This window comes from Peromyscus maniculatus, chromosome 10 (assembly GCF_049852395.1).
Source record: "Peromyscus maniculatus bairdii isolate BWxNUB_F1_BW_parent chromosome 10, HU_Pman_BW_mat_3.1, whole genome shotgun sequence".
NCBI lineage: Eukaryota > Metazoa > Chordata > Mammalia > Rodentia > Cricetidae > Peromyscus > Peromyscus maniculatus.
In genome coordinates, this window is record NC_134861.1 from 42432884 (window position 1) to 42450968 (window position 18085).

At 35.6% G+C, this 18085-nt stretch overlaps 1 protein-coding gene across 30 annotated transcripts in view; it reads right to left on the reverse strand.

Moving 5' to 3' along the window:
* The window catches only part of Lcorl (ligand dependent nuclear receptor corepressor like), a 172509-nt gene that overhangs the window by 52484 nt on the left and 101940 nt on the right, over positions 1-18085 (reverse strand). For 2 of the 30 annotated variants that reach the window (XM_076546271.1, XM_076546273.1), the window contains one exon: positions 10442-12414. The exons of 25 other annotated variants lie outside the window; for them this stretch is intronic. In XM_076546271.1, coding sequence (XP_076402386.1) covers positions 11678-12414 — 737 coding nt within the window. In that variant the 3' untranslated portion in view covers positions 10442-11677. Of the gene's footprint in view, positions 1-10441; positions 12415-15908; positions 16124-18085 lie in introns of those variants that run through there. 3 more of the 30 variants (XM_042285974.2, XM_076546265.1, XM_042285975.2) reach the window with 3 other exon arrangements.

An 18085-nucleotide genomic window follows, 5' to 3' on the forward strand; every position in this document is an offset into this window, starting at 1 on the left:
AATTTCTAAGTAAAACATAGTCCTTTGGTTTGTCCTTACTAATTAAATGAAAATGAAAAAGGAGATAAAAGGAAGAAATGTTTAAAATAAAGCTATCAAACCATGGTTATTTAAAAATTCTCACATCCATATATATACATACACATATACATACACACACACACACACATATATATGGAGGATGAGGAGTGGATAAAGGGAAGGTATATATACACACACACACACACACACACACACACATATATATATATATATATATATATATATATATATATATATATATATAGAGAGAGAGAGAGAGAGAGAGAGAGAGAGAGGGAGAGAGGGAGAGAGGGAGAGAGAGGGAGAGAATGATCAAATTATTCAGAAAGACCAAATGCGAGAAACTGCTAGAAATATACACTGTGGGAAGGTAGTTTGATGCTGCTGAATGCTGTGGGCTCCTATGGATTGTTTGCTTTTATTTGCTGTTCCAAGTTTTTATTTTTGTTTTGTTTTAAAGATTGGGTCTCATTATGCAGTCTTAGCTGGCCTGGAGCTCACTATGTAGATCAGGATAGCCTCAAATTCAAAAAGCATCCTCTGCGCCTTTGCCTCTCAATACTGGGATTAAAGGCATGTGCTACCACACCCTGCTTGAGATTTTATTTTTGAGGGAGAAGTGATATTACAATATCAAATCAAAGTGATGTTACAACATCAAACAAACAAAACCAAATAAAAACCTCTGAGAATTAAGCAGAGATTCAGAGACATACAGTATCGAATCACCTTTTGGCTCCAAAACATTTCAGCACCCCCAGGTGACCCCAGGCCACCAACCTTTAAATTCATCTATTCCCACAGCCCTAATCCAACAGTGGAAAAGTCTTATTAGACACGTAAGGAAACCCTTATTATTAACTGGTATCGAAGCAGAAAGATGAGTGGGTAAATAAAGCAAAGAGCATCAAGTTAGTGGACTAGTGCAGAGGGGTTACTACACGTCTGGCAATGGGAATCATCTGATTCCCACACTGTCACACTACGTTATTTAAAATACTCTCATTGAGACATCAAGGCCTGCCCTTTTCTGAAGAGAAATGGAGGATGAGGAGTGGATAAAGGGAAGGTTCGGGGATGGGGGACTGGGAGGAAGGGAGGGAGGAAGAGGAAACGTCGGTCGGGATGTAAAAACAAATAAACAAAAAAAAATAGGTAGGTAGGTAGGCAGGTAGACAGACAGATACATACATACATACATACATACATACATACATACATACATACATACATGGGAAAAGATTGCAAGAGCCAGAGGATCAGGGGGTTTGTTGTGAGGCTGTGTCTCCTAAAAATGATCTGTGCCCATAAAGTCTCTAAACATAACTACCTAAACATGAGCTGAACAAGGAAAACAGACATGTTAAAGTGGACAGAGGAAAGACCATAAGGACTCAACATTACACAAAGAACTATAGGTAACAAAGGAATGCTCAGGGTGGGAGAAATAGTCTTCACAGGGAAAGAGTACACTGATTAGTTGTGCAATACTAAATGGTCAGCCCTGAAAATATACATACAAGTAACATTATAAAGAGCAGGCTGGGTTTATATATTTATGAATATGTGTAAATATAAGTAAGTGTGTGTATGTATGTATATCCATGTAGCAATAATTAATGAAAAAAGAGGCCATAAATTTGAAAGAGAGTGAAGGTTATATGGGGAAGGGTAGGAAGAAAGGGGAGAAAGTAATTACATTATAATCTCAAAAAATAAAAAAATAAAAAATACAATACCCTCACTTTTAACATATGGGATATACAAGGAAACAATTATGATCCACATTTGGAGGGGGGAGAGTTTAGTAAGAAATGTCTATGAGGAAACCTAATGTTTGCACTTAATAGAGAAAAATGAAATCAGCCATTCAGAAATAAGACTCAAAGTTCTAAAGAAGTATAAAGAGAAAAAACAGTTCACAAAACAAAATGTAGATAATCAGATATTGTATAAAAAGAAGCATAAATCTGGAGTTGGGAAGAATCCTAATTAAAACTGAAAGCTCACTCTAACAGAAGAATCAACAAACCCAAAGACTGGCCAAGTGAGATTACTCAGGCAGCTGGAAGAAAGGAAGAGAGAAAGGAAGGAAGTCCAAGATGAGGGCAGCACAGGCCTCAGACCACGGACCCGAAACATATCCTAGAAGACAGGGAGCAAGAAAGAGACCATCTGAAAAATGTGACAATGTCCCAACTTGATGAAAAACATTTATTTACACATTCAGAAATTCAAGCAGAGTAAACTCTACCAGATTCATGTTGAGATATATTCACATCAAAGTTCCAGAAAACAATGGGAAACAATGAAGCTTGACTGTAGGAAGAAACTTAAATGAAAGCATACAAGGGAGATTCGGTAAAATTATTAGAAACTTCACATCAGAAACCATGGAGGACAGAAGAAACAAAGAGTACAAAAGTGTGGTAACCATACCAGTAGCATGTAAAACAAATGCATTTCTGCCCGAAAACTATCAATGGATACTTGTTTGTTTCTAAGCTTTCCTTCTTCCTATCTCATTTAGAAAGAATGTATAATGCAGGTGTTATGAAACTAAATTGATGGACATCCACTGTATAAAGACAAAATAGGATGACAGTAACAACATAAAAGAAGATAGAGTCAGGACATATGGCAACAAGCTTTTTATATATTTTTAAAGTTGCTGGTATTCATTCAAATAGGATTATTGCATGTTAAGATGCTGACTGTAATCACCATGACAATTACCAAGAAATATTTGAAATACTAGAAACAGCAACATAATTAAACGGTCCATTTACAAAAGTAACACAAAAGGAAGTCATAATGGAGGTAAAGGGAAACCAAACGAAGTAAGACATGATGAAAACAAGGAACAGGACTGACAGAAATTCAACCTTACCAGCATTTATATTAAATACAAGTAGACAAAACATTCCTAGCAAAATACAGAGACCTGGAGAATGGCTTTGAAACCTAATTATTCAATTATATGATGTTAAAAGAGATACATTAAATTCAAAGACCGGAAACAGGTCTAAAGAAAAAGGATGAAAAAAAGCACACATGAAAAAGATAAGTAAACTTTATAGAAAAGTGCAAAGGATCAGCAAGATGAACACACTAATTAGCTCTATCACACATACAGAATGCTGTGACTTAACAGGAGAATACATATTGTTATCACGTGCACATGGAAATTCTCCAGGAAGAAAGTTGTTAGGCTTCAAGACAAGTCTCATATTGAAGAATTAAAAACATTTGAAGTGTGTCCTCAACTTCAAAAGCGTAAACTTACAAATCAACAACAGAAGAAAATTTGGAAAATTCACAAATGTTAAAATAAAGAACATTCTGCTAACCATAATAAATAAAAGTAAGAGGATGGGCAGACAGGCCAGCTGGTTAATATGCTCATGATGCAAGCACGAGGATCCCGTTCCCCTTTCAGCACCCACATAAACCTGTGCATAGTGATATGGGCCTGTATCCACAGAACAGTGGAGGAAGGGACAGTAGAACACTTGGGGCCTCCTGGCCAGACAGCCTAGCCAAACTGTCAAACTCCAGGTTCAGTGACACATCCTGTCTCAAAAAGTACAGTAGACAGTGACTGAGGGAGATGCTGGCCTCCGCACACATGTATCCCCTCCAGCATGTGCACATATATTTGCACACACAGAGTCAGAGTTAGAAGGAGTATTATAAGCAAGTATAATTTGAATGAAACAAAATCAGTACACTAACAGGTAGGAGATGCAGCTACAACAGTGCTTAGAAGTTTATAGCTCTAAACATATAAAAAGAAAAAAATTCAAATCAAGTAACTTCACGTCCCACACTAAAAGAAAAGGAATTAAAAACTGAATCAAAGCAAGCAGAATGTAAATAAATGGATAGAGGAGAAATCAATGAAATACAGAATGGAAAAATAGAGAGACAAATGAAGCTAAAAGTTCATTACTTACAAAATAAAAAAAAGTAAAACATTAACTAGATTGATAATGAAAAACTAGATAAGCCTAAAGTTGCCAAAATTGGGGTGAAAAGTAACACCACTGACTTTAAGAAAAAACACAGAAATACAAGGAAATAAGAATGATACCTCAATAAATTATATAACCCAGGCAAAATAATTTAATTGCTAGAAGAACACAAGCTAGCTAACTGACTCAAGAAGTAATACAGAGTCTGAGTAGACTTAAAGCAAGCAGAGATAAAATCAATAAACAAAAACACTCATCACAAGAAAAAAATCCAGGAGCAGATGGTTTTGATGGCTATTTTGCCAGCAGACATTTAAACAAGAATTAGTTCCAACTTTTCTAATACTCTTTAAGTAAAAAGCAGCTATACTTCTCACTCATTCTGTAAGGCTATTAACCTGATGTCAAGACAGGACAAAACAGGCATATTGAACACCATCAAAAGAAAATTAGTCGGACTGTGGTGGCACGTGCCTTTAATCCTAGCACTTGGGAGGCAGAGGCAGGTAGATCTCAGCGAGTTTGAGGCCATCCTGGTCTACAAAGCATGTTCCAGGACAGCCAGGACTGTTACACAGAGAAACTCTTGTCTTGGGGGAAAAAAAGAAGAAAATTATGCATTATTCAGATTCGCATACATGCACACACACACGCGCGCGCGCACACAAATATCAACAAAATGATATCAAATAGAGTCCAGCAATACATAAAAAGAACTGAACAACAAAATAGAGGGGCTTATCCCATGAACTGTAGTTTGGGTCAACATATGTTGACTGTAAAACTATTATTTTACTATAGAACTACTTATTAATAGAATACAGCACAGAAAAGCAACATCTCCATAAGTGCAGAAAAAGCACTTAACAATGCAGCAAGCCTTAGTAACAACAACACTAACAAACTAAGAATAGAAGACAACTTCTTCAATTCATATGACATAAGTAATAATGACTACAAACATCATTTCCCTTCTTTGTGAGACAGTGTCTTACTATGTAGTTCTGCTGGAATGAATTTACAGTCTTTCTGTAAGTTTTCTTTTTTCTAGATTCCTGGGTACTGAAATAAAGGAATGAATCATAGGGCACAACTTCTTAATCCTGCTCTGTTGGAATTAACTAAAATATTAAACTCTTTATGATAATCTTATACATTTCATCATTTTTTGGGTGCTATTTTTAGCCTCTATTATTCTGATTCACAGAAGAGTCATTTTGTGTTAGAATATTTGGTGATAATATGCTATTATATATAAATGGACAGTCTCTTAGTGCTTACTTACTTATATTTTAAAGATTTATCTATAATTGTATGTGTGCATGCCTGTATGTCTGTGTAGGATAGTGCACTGGAATGCAGATACCCATGGAAGCCAGAAGAGGATATCATATTCCCTGTGGCTGGAGGAGTCACAGGTGGTTGTGAGCCCTCTGTAAGAATGCTGGAACCAAATTCAGATCCTCTGCAGGAGCAGCAAGCATGAGACACTGAGCCTTCTCTCTAAGCTCATAGCAATCTTTATTTTTGTCTAGTTTTTATTTTTAATCTGTGCTGAAACATCTGTGAAGAACATTTAAGTAATGCATTTTACGATACTTGATAATCCATTTTAAGAGATTAGATAATTTATATTTTCATTTACATTTTCCTATTTTTCTTTCAAAATATTCTCTTTCCTTACTATTTTCCTTCTATTGGTTTAGAAGTAGTATCTTTTATTACTTAATGATGTTTTCAAGAGCCTTTCTTATCAATGTCTACCCTTACCATATTTGTCCTGTTAAGTGTGAGGAACACTTAATTCTAGTCATAGTACTCTGACTTACATGGTGCTGTTTGGCATCAGTCTCTGCTCTCCCTTTTTCCCACTTGGCTATCATTAAACACATAATAGCTATTTTGTTCTACCTTTTGTTTCTTAGCACTTTTAACATTTTAAACTCTTAGCTGAATTACTCATGGCTTCTTCAGATTTCAGACTTTCAGTAACTCTTGCTATATGCAACATACTGTTTAAAAGTTTAAGTTTTAAATTTCCACTCTAGTGATTTGTATTTTTAGATATTCTGCTTGTTTACTTTATATATGCTGTGTTGTTAAAAATTTTTACACTTTTTAAGATTTATTTATACTTTTGAGACAAGGTCACTTGTATCTCGGGCTGGCCTGAAACTCTCTGTGTGCCACCACGCCTAGCTTAATACATTTATTTTATGTGAATGAGTGTTTGGCCTTGCATGAATGTATATGCATCACATGCATGCTTGGTGTCCAGGGAGGTCAGGAGAGGGCATCAGATCCCTGAACTGGAGCTATGGATGCTTGTGAGCTCACAAGAGGGTATTGGATACCCTGGAATTGGAGTTATGAATACTTGTGAACCACCAGCACATTTTGGGGAGTGAACCTAGGTCCTCTGAAAGAGCTCTTAACTGCTGTGCCATCTCTACAGTCCTATGCTGTACTAGATGATAACTCATGTTCTTCCTTCTTTACTGTTTTAAAGAAAACCTCATTTTTTAAAAAATGATTTGTTTTATAAACTAAGTGTTTGGCCCACATGAATATATGTGTACCATCTGCATGCTCGATGCTCATGGAGGCCAGGGAGGATATCAGATACTCTAGAACTGGAGTTAAGATGGTTTTGAGCCACTATGTAGGGGCTGGAAATCTAACTCAGTTCCTCTGCAAAAACAAGTGCTTTCAGATGCTGAGCCATTTTTCTAGCTCCAAATCTTCTTGTCTTTGATGATCTGGTTTTGCTTTTCATTATTTTCTTCCAATATTTTTGCAAAGAGCCTTTATTTCTTTTATATGTTACAATCTACTTATTTTGGGGAAAGTAAATGTTCTAGAGAACTTTGTATCTGGGAATGTTCTAAGATTAATTTTGTATGTTGTTTCTTTTGTTTTACCAGGTTCCTGGAGATTGACCCATAATTTTAAAATAAATTTCAGATTTCTGAATCAGTGTGAATTTGGAATCTTAACTGTTAAGGCACTTCCTGAACAAACCTAATGACCTGAGTTCAAATGCTCAAAACATACATAAACACTGGATACAACCTGTCCCTGTGGGGAGATGAGACAGAGAGACAGGAGAATCTCCCGACACTTGTGGGCAAGCTAGCCTGGTTCTGCAGTAGCCAAGAAAACCTGCTTCAAACATGGTAAAAAGATGAGGACAGCCAAGGGTCTGTCTGACTTCACATGGCATGCACCTACCCATGCCCTCTCTGATAAGTAACCAGGGAAAATTTCCCCCTCTGCATACAGAGTTCTTTCTTGTCTATCTTACAGTTTTATTCTGCTTTTGTCCCAGCATTTTGTTTTAGTGAGACTCTTATACTTCTTTATTTCTAGAGACAAAAGGCTTCCTTGATTATAAATTCCCCTGTTAAAGGATAGTTTAAATTAATCAAATTTCCAAAGCATTTCTTATAACTGATGATTCATTTAAAACCAAATTATCCATATTCATTATATTGAAAATGCACAATTCACTCGGATGTGATAAACCCAGAGTAAACCCTCTGTGGCCTGTCATTGGCCCTGAAAGAATGAAGCAACTCTTCATTCCCTTTCCTGATGCCTCTATGCTCTAGTGTCACAGAAAGTCTAGAAAGCCTATGCAAACAATGAAAGCAAAAACTGGGTTAAGGGAAAAACTATGATTTTAGAGTTTTTCTTGCTTTAAAAACACCAAGAAATGGCATTGCTTAACACTGGAATAAAGAATACAGTTTGTATTTTACACTGTTTAAAAAAAAAAAGTTCATCTGGTTCTTTGAAAAGATAATCAGATTGATAGCCCCTAATTATAATATCAAGAATAAGAAAAAAATATACAAGCTTATCAGAATCAGAAATAAAAGGAATCATTACTGTAGGTGCAAATGAATTAATTAATTAAAAAGAGAAATAAAGATATGAATATGTTCATGCTTAAAAATTTACTAATAGTTGGGAATGGATTGATTTTTTGGAAAGCAATCTGCGAAAACTTACAAAAAGAAAATCAGGCCAGATGGTGATAACAGTAGCTCACACCTCTAATCCTGGCACTCAGGAGGCAGAGGCAGGTGAATTTCTATGAATTTGAGACCAGCCTGGTCAATAGAGCTAGTTCATGACAGCTAGGGCTACACAGAGAAACCCTGTCTAGAAAAACAAATAATCAGAAATGTTTTGTAGCTTTTGTTACAGAAAATTTCATTAAATATTTGTTTAAAGAGACTTCATTAATAATACAAATCAAACACCAATTCAGATAATTTCACCGGTGAATTTTACCAACATTTAAGGAAGAAATTCACCAAGTGCCTAAAACGTCTTCTAAAAAGTAGAAGCAGATTTATTATCAAAAAGTTTTCTCTCTCCTCCCTTCCTATCCCCCCTCCCCCCGTTGGCTTTTTGAGACAGGGTTTCTCTGTGTTGCCCTGGCTGCCCTAGAACTTGCTCTATACATTAGGCTGGCTTGGAACTCACAGAGATCTGCTTGCCTCTTCCTCTGCCTCCTAAGTGCTAGGATTAAAGGTATGCACCACCATCACCCAGTAAAGTAAATCTTTTTTTGTTTTTCTTTTTTGTTGTTGTTTTGTCTTTTTATTTTTCAATTCAGAGTTCTCTATGTAAAGTCTTTTCAACACACAGCACAAGAACAACTTAATATCCACCTATAAAGAAAAGAACTAAATCTCCACCTTTCACAAAACATTAAGTCAAAGTACAGATATGCCTAAATGCAAAATGCAAACCCATTACAGAGCTCTAGACCATAACATAGGAGAAAATCAAAGTAGTATACTTCATTCATTTCTGGTGGCAAAGGAAAATGGTAGTTATTTAGTCCAGGAACATAGGTAGGTTTATGGCTTTTTACACAGGAATTTGGCATTTTCTCACTAAATTTAAAAGACTTATCATATGATCTAGTCACTGCACTGAGATTTCTACATAAATGATGATATAAAAACTTATGTTCAAACACAAACATTGATATTTACAGCAGCTTTAATTACTACTAGAAACTGGAAGCAACCAAGTTGTTCTTCAGTAAGTACATGAATAAACAAAACTACAGTCCACTTTTATCATGGAATCTTACTCAGTTAACAAGCAATAAAAAAATTTTAGAGGAATCTTAAATGTGTATTACTACATGAAAAAAATATGTCCAAAGAAGATATATACTGGACAGTTCCAATTAATGATATGGAGAAAATAAATTGATCCTGACAGTGAAAAGTGCCAACATTTGGAGATGCTATGGGATGGGGTGTAAGTAGATGGAGTATGGAAAATCCTCAGGGCATGACATTACTGTTGTTTGACACTTCAAAAGAGCACACAAGTCAGGATGCTTTGGGCAAACCCTACAAATATGTTTAACATGTCTGCACAACACATGTAAAATGATCCTAATATAAATTATGGACTTTAGATATGTGCTGTTTAGTTTTATCTTAACTTGACCCAAGCTAGAGTCATCTGGGAAGAGGGAACCTCAAATGAGAAAACGCACCCCCCAGACTGGCCTGTGGTATATTTTCTTGATTGGTAATTGATGTGGGAGTGCCCATCCCACTGTGGACAGTGCCACCCCTATACTGGTGGTCCTGATTGCTGTAAGAAAGCAAGATGAGCAAGCCAGGAAGTAGCATTCCTCCATGGCTTCTACTTCAGTTTCTGCCTTCAGGTTTCTGGCCTGCTTGAGTTACTGCCTTGGTTTTTCTCAGTAATGGACTGCTACTTGTAAGTACAAGATGAAATAAACCCTTTCATCCTCAAGTTGCCTTTGGTCATGCTGTTCATCAATACTGATTTATCAACTGTATCAAATACAATATAAATGAAAGATGTTTATAATGGAAGTTGAAAAAAAGTGGAGAAAATATATGAGAACACTGAATTTTCTGCTTCATTTATAATCTTAAGTTCACGCTTTAAAAAACAGATTAAATTAGATGTGGTGGTATATGCCTGTAATCCTAATTAATACTCAGGAGGTTGAGGCAAGAGAATTTAAAGTTCATGGCTAGCATGGCTAAATAGTCAGATCCCATCTTAAAAAAATTAAAAAAGGTCTGCTAATGAAAAAAAATTTTACAATTATGAAGTGAAAATCTGTCTTGTTTTTACGTTCTTCCTTAAAAAAAAAAAACCAAAAACTCAGTAGATGGCACCAGAGATCCTTTAGAATAGTGTTTCTCAACCTTCCTAATGTTGCAACCCTTTAATACAGTTTTCCTCAGGTTGTGGTGACCCTCAAACCAAAAAATTATTTTTGTTGCATTTCGTATCTGTAATTTTGTTAGTTATAAATCGTAATGTAAATATTTGATATGCAGGATATATTTTCACTGTTACAAATTGAACATAACTAAAGCATAATGATTAATCACAAAACAGTATGTAAATATATATTGCGAAATATTTATTTCTAATTACAAATAAATGAAATTTTGTCTTGAAGCATGGCATAGCATGGCTAACAATCTTAATATGACAACAGTGAACAACATTGCTACGTTTTGCGACAGTATACGTAAAAGGCCAACATCACTGCAAAGGTTGAGATTGCTTCTTTCTCACCAGATCAGAAATTCTCGGGGCAGTCTTTGCAAGAGCACAGGATCCTTTTGCAAGGATCCTCTTCCACAAGTCTACCTCCGTATTTAGACTTGATCACTAACAAGCTGGAAAACCCTGTTTCACAAAGGTATGTTGTTGGAAATGGAAGAAGGCGCAACACAGTCTCAGACAGGACAGGATATGACTGTAAACACTTGATCCAGAATCGTGTAACTGACATTGTAGAGAAATCTGTTCTTGCTGCATTGCTGTTAGTAAGTTCAGTGAACTCCTCTTGTGCTGTCTCAGCAACATTTTCAACTCTGACTGTGAATGGGCTTCTGGCAAGTGCAAATGGGTGTCAGGTAGTTTTGGAAAACACGATGAAATTTCATTTGCAAGGATGTGCAAGTGTTTTTTTTTCACACAAATTATCATCATAATCCTTTTGTCTGGTTCAATGTTATGTTCCTCAAAGAAAGCAGATAAGGTAGGCAGCATGTAAATTTTATTATCATCCAACTTTTTTTTGCCATAGCTGAAGTTTCATTTGGAATGATCAGATCTTTTCAGACAAATTGAGGCATGTTGCATTTGATCCTCACAGTGATAAATTTAACTCATTCAAGATGGCAAAGATGTCCACCAAGTAAGCTATTTTCTGCAATTAACTTTTATTGCTGAAAAGTGCTTCAAACTGTGGTCTTGATTTCTGAATAAAAAACGTTTTGAGTTCATCATGAAGCTCAAAAACATGTTTTAAAACTTTTCTTCTGGACAACCATCTCACTTCGGTCTGAAATAGCAGAGCTTTGTTTGGTGCCTCTAACTCACTGCACAGTTGTGCAAACAATTGACCATTTAGAGTGCTTCCCTTGACAAAACTGACAGAACTTATGACTCCTTTCATGACTTCGTGTAACTCCTGTAGCAGTGTCTTCATTGTTAATATTTGCTGATGAATTATACAGTGAGTCCTGCCCGATGGCTTTGGGTGACTCATTCAGTACCAAACGCTGAAGTCCAGACTGACATCCTAGCACAGCTGGAGCACTATCTGTGCAAACACCACCAACTTTTTCTCAAGACATCTTCTGCTCTTTCAGAAATGTACCAACTGTGTCAAATACTTCACATGCAGTAGCTATTGTTTCAAGAGGTTTGCAAAAAAGAAACTCATCTTTAAAGTCGCCATCATTAATATTCCTCACATAAACCAGTAACTGTGAACAGTTTGCAACATCTGTAGATTCATCATGCTGGATACTGGATATTGGAAGTGGAGAAGATTTAATTTCCTGGATTAGCTGATCTAGAATATCAGTAGACATATCATCTGTTTTTCTGCAGACAGTGTCATTAGGTAAGGAAACGTCACTCAATTGCATAACAAATTCATCTCCAATCACAACTTGAACAATGTCTTTGGCCACTGGCGACAGTAAATCCTCAGCGGTGGTGTGAGGTGTCATGGCTCTGGTGATTCTGAGTGCCACCAAATCTGAAGCTTCAATGGCTGTTATGTTTTGTGTGTGGTACTTGCCACCAGTGTCAAGTCTGGCTTTCTCGAATCCATCAGCTTTGCTTCTAAAATAGTTGGTATCCTTGCCAGTGAAACTCAAATGCATGTTATCAAAATGGCATTTTAGTTTGTTCGGCTTCATAGATTCGTCTGATAGAACTTCACAACCAATGATACATTGTGGTTTCTCAATTCCTGCTGTAATTACTGAGGTAAAACCATACTGTAAAAAATCCTCACTATATTTTCTTTTCTTAACGTTCTTCTCTACACGATCCATTGTCATGGGATGGTTTTCTAATGAAAATAATATATAACAATAGCTTTAATAATATAAAAGATGATTCATGGCATAGTTCAGTCAATATAGATCATTAAAGTTTCCTATGATTTACGATTCCGGTTTTTATTTTGTTTTTTACATACCTGTTACTATCACAAGGGGGCAGTATTCACATCAACCACAGCCAAAAAGAACCCCAACTGATCAACATCCAGATTAAGTTTCCATGGTACAGATTTTTTTTTTATAGTACATTATTTTACACTTACCCAGTAACTATAATTCATGAAGTGTTATTTTACCTCCAATACTGCTGCTTTTAACACAGTAGCTGCTCTCTACATGTGTGACTAGTCCGAGTAAGTACATTATGGTGCCGACCCTGTCACATACACCTGTATTTGTTTGGGGTGTATGTTATGGGGTTAGTGTGATGATGTCATAATGCCAGGTACTCATATGTGGGCGTATCTGCCTGTGGGTGGGCTTGCCTAGAGACAATAGAGGAGCAGTGTCTCAGTTCCTAAGACCATCTGAAATATGTGTTTTCCTGATGGTCTTAGGCAACCCTTTCAGGGTAGTTCGATCCCCCAAAGTGGTCATGACCCACAGGTTAAGAACGGCTGCTTTAGAATAAAGAGTAACAAGAAGCACAGTGCTACTCATATTATTTTGTTTTGACACATACTCTTGAAATCCTCTTTACTCATTAACAAATAATATGATCAAAGCCCTAATAAAGAGGTGCTATCTATCAATAACTCTATATTTAAGTGCAAGCTATATCATTCCATAGTTAGGTATCTAATCTTGGAAATGTAGAAATGCCAATTTGGTGAATAAAGAAGGTGGTATATGATGCCATTTACAAGCCAAGTTCTAACTCACATTGTGACATCCACACAGCAATTTCAGCTGACACTTCCCAGCTACTAGTAAGCAAACCTCTCAGTGAACTTTCTTTCTCCATAATGAAAAGCATTAAATATGGCATGAAGGTATTTTAAAGTTTCTATTATCTTCAAGCTGAAACAATGTTTCTTTAAAGGGGTGAGGGGTTGGAGGGAGCAGAGGGGGAATGATGTAAATATAGTGTGTGTGTGTATGTGTGTGTATATATGGAATTTAAAAATAAGTAATAAGAAAACAAATGGTCTTGTATAGGTGTCTGGTTATTTTGCACTATATTCCCTGACAAAGGAGTAAATTATACTATATAGGTCACTATGGTGGGGCTAGAAAAAGATAGGAAGGAATAAAAGTAGTATCTAGAGGCAGCAAAAAAAAAGTATTCTTAATCTTCTAGATAAACTAAATTCTCAGTAAACAAATTATAATGACAACAAATAAAAATTTGTCACTGATAACTGTTACAGACTTTTGTAGCATTAGAAAAAAATTCATGTCAGCATCTACTTTCATGTACAACTACTATTCAAGAGTTCCAAATAAACTTTTAGAACATTTTAGGAAGTAAATCCCTATTATATGTGAGTGAGTTACAAAAAAATGTGGGCACTCATACATCTGACTGTTAATAAACTAATGTATTAATTTTGACTTATAAGATTAAGAATTCTCATGTACCTTGGCAAATATGTAGTAAACAATTTCATATTTGTGTGTGTGTGTGTGTGTGTGTGTGTGTGTGTGTGTGTGTTTGATGCATGTATGTGTTTGTGTATACACATGTGTGGAGGCCTAAGGTTGATATTAGATGTCATATGTGATCACTCTCCATCTCATTTTTTAAGACAGAGTTTCCCACTGAACCTGAAGCTCATCCATTTGACTAGGGTTACTGACCACTGAGCTCCAGGGATCTGCCTGTCTGAGCTCCATGGCTACCACACTCAGCTTTCCCATGCATGCTAGGAATCCAAACTCAGGTGTGTGTTAATGCTTACATGGTAGACACTAATTAAGCCATATCCCTACCTCAACATTTTTAAAACAAAGACATGACAGTAATAGTTGAGAAGTAACAGTTGATCATTCATGACTTTTGACTGAGTTATTTTTGGATATATTTGAATATATATAAGTACATATATACTTATATATATTATTTCAAATATGTTTGAATTATTTCAAATATTTCAAATACACCTATACAAGGCCATTTGTTTTCTTATTACTTATTTTTAAATTCCGTATACACACACACACACACACACACACACACACACACACACACACACACACATACTTATATATGTTCCAAAATATATAAGTATATCCAAAAATAACTCAGTCAAAAGTTGTGTGTATATACACATATACATCAGGAATTATAGTGCAAAATAACTAAACACCTATACAAGACCATATGTCAGTCATCCAAAATAAAAAGATGGGGGAGTATCCATATCCATATATTTATGTATGTATATACATATACATATACACATGTCTTGTATGGATATGAACATATATCTATATATAATTCTGAGATAGGGTCTCATGTAGCTCAAATTAGCCTCAAACTAATTATGAAGCCAAGGATGACTTTGAACTCCTGATCTTTCTCTTTGTCTCAGAAGTGTTACGATTACAGGTGTACATCACTATGTTTAATTTATAGGACAATTAGAATTCTAGTTTCACCAAATCTTAAACAGGATTTAACCTAATTGTATTTCTACAGAGAAGAAACAAAAATCTAGACATATCAAGTCAGAGACTGTGGCAGAGCTTCCAACATGAGCTTATCTCCAATATAAGATGATGTGATATCAGTGATATAAATCCTAGTATGAGATATCATGATCCCTTTTCAAACTTCAATCTATTACGTTCTGAAGTTCACACAGTTTGAAAGGCAGGTTGAAATGGCCAAAAAAAAAAAAATGCAGAATCTGAACTTATTTGGCTCAAAGACAATGAATTTGAGTATTTATCTGAATTTATTTCCTGAGTTCAGACAGTAAGTGTTCAAAGGATACCTGACTATAAAAGAGGACACAGTGGGTAACTCTGTTTCATCATTTTCCTTTTTGTGCATGTTTCTAATGTACCTGTGCTGATTTTAAAGTCAAACTAAAACAAAATTTTTCTTAGCTGGAAGAATGTATGTAAAATTTTTGGAAGGTTCCCAATTAATACGAAAAGAAATCTAAGGAATACTTTCCCTTTATCCATAGGTGATCTATTTTAAGACTCCCTTTAGATGTCTTAAACTATTAAATCCTATATTCTGTTTTTGTTTGTACATACATGTCTATAATAAAGTTTATCAACTAGGTATAGTACTAGACTAAAAAAATAAAAAGAATTAAGGCTTGGTTCTATTACTCATGGTTCCCTTAATGGCAAATTTTGTTCTGCAGTAACAACACACTACAATAAGGTTATTTAAAACTTACGATTTATGTATTTCTATTATTCTCCACTTAGTATTCTCAGATCACGTTTGACCACACATAACTGACAGGAAGTAAAACTACTGTACAGTACACGTTAAATACATTAAATCAAGTAAATACATTTTATATACCAATATACTTACTAGTCATGGGCCATTATACTTTCACAATTGTTATATGTTTTATCTTGTACAATTTACATACAGAGCTAAAATTTTAATTACACAAGAGCCAATAAGATGGCTCAGCAGGTAAAAAAAATACACCTGCTGCCAAGAGTTTGATCCCCAGGATCCACAAGATGGAAGGAACCAGCTTCTCAAGTTGTCTTCTGAACTTGACACACATGCCATGGCCCCTGTCCACAATATAAAATAAATTTTAAGATGCAAAAAAAAAAAAAAAAAAAATCAACATTTTAAATCCCCTCCGAACAATTCAGAGATATGCATTAGGTTGGTTTCTATTTCTCTTGTATGTTAATGTCCACATAACCCTGACCTGAGATCATATCCTAGCCCTGGAAGATTCCCAAGTGTTGGTAACTATGGCAAATGCATTTCTAGCATGTGTTGATATACTTGGGCTGGTAGGGACCGCTCAACAAAAGGAGCACTAGCATTCATACTACACTACATAAATGGAAAATAACACAAAAGAGAAGAGTCATTTTCTACAATTCATAGTTTTATATCATCAGAATTGTAGTAATCTTGCAATGTGAATAGAAGTATTAATTTAACCCTTTAAAGCATTTTTTCCACAGTAGAATATAAGAACAGCATGGCTACTCACATCACTCACATTAATAATGGGAAAATAAACCTTTTAACTTCCCCATTTCCTTGCTCAAAATCTCTTGTGACAAAGGGAATAAATGGAAAACCTTATAAACTTAAGGTTTCTTCTCCTTAAAAACAAACCAAAACAAAACCAAAACATTCCCCAGAGAACTATATTAACAAGTATGTGTAGATGTAGATATAGCCAACCGTATTATTAAGTAAGAAACACAGAAGCAATGTAAAAGAGAAAGCCAAGAGGTCAGAGCTCAGAGCTAAAATCTTACCCTTCCTCCTGCGGTGCTCCTAGCTTCCTGAAAGAGACCTACTTCCTGTGTGTATGTCTTTACATACTTTTTGTTTTGCCTTCTCATTGGTTGTAAACCCAAACACATGACTGCCTCATCACTGCCTGTAAGTACAGCCCTCCAGGTCTTAAAGGCGTATGTCTCCAATGCTGGCTGTATCCCTGAACACACAGAGATCTACCTAGCTCTTTTACCAAGTGCTGGGATTAAAGGCATGTGCCACCACCGCAACGGTCTTGCTATGGCTCTAATAGCTCTGACCCCCGGGTAACTTTATTTATTAACATACAATTAAAATCACATTTCAGTACAAATAGAATACCACCATAAGTATGATACAAAGAATACTAAAAGACAAAGAAAAGCACATATATTTGTCTTCACAATTAAGAAATACAGCTAAATATGGCATCTCTCTTTAACATACTGGTCATCAAGTGCCTAGGAAGCAGTGGATGACTACAAACTGGTTTCACTGGGAATTAATAAACTAATGCTTAAAGAAAAAAAATACAGCTAAGATAAATAGAGTATGTTTATTTATCAATCATCAGTTTACCTACATGTATACCAAGGTATGTATTTTCAACTAAAGACAATTGAGCAGAACAAAGTATGGTCCAGCTCTGTAGCTAACCTGAGAGCAAACAGGAAAGTCATCTGACTTGAGCCTCACATTTATAAATGTTATACATTCTCTCTCTCTCTCTCTCTCTCTCTCTCTCTCTCTCTCTCTCTCTCTCTCTCTCTCTCTCTCTCACACACACACACACACACACACACACACACACACACACACACTACCCTTTTCAAATAAGGTTATATACTTCTATATGGCAGGATTATAAGAAGCCTTAATCTTTTTTAACATAATTTTTTATTGATTCTTTGGGAATTTCATATCATGTACCCCAATTCCACCCATCTCCCAGTCCCTCCACATCCACTCCTCACCCTTGTAGTGTCTCCTCCAAAGAAAAATAAGATAAAGATAAAAAAAAGAAAAATAAAATAAAAATAAAAACCATAAATAATAGCAATTTCAATAAAAAACAAATCAACAAACAGAACAAAAAAACAAAAAACATCTTGCTCCTCTGTCTTTGCCTCTTCATTACTTCCTTTGTCTTAGTGGCATTGGGAGCTACTGTGTATCATGCAGTATACCCTTTGGTTCAAATAGCTTTCCTTGCAAATGTTGTGTAATGTGTTGTTAGGGTCTAGGCTCTG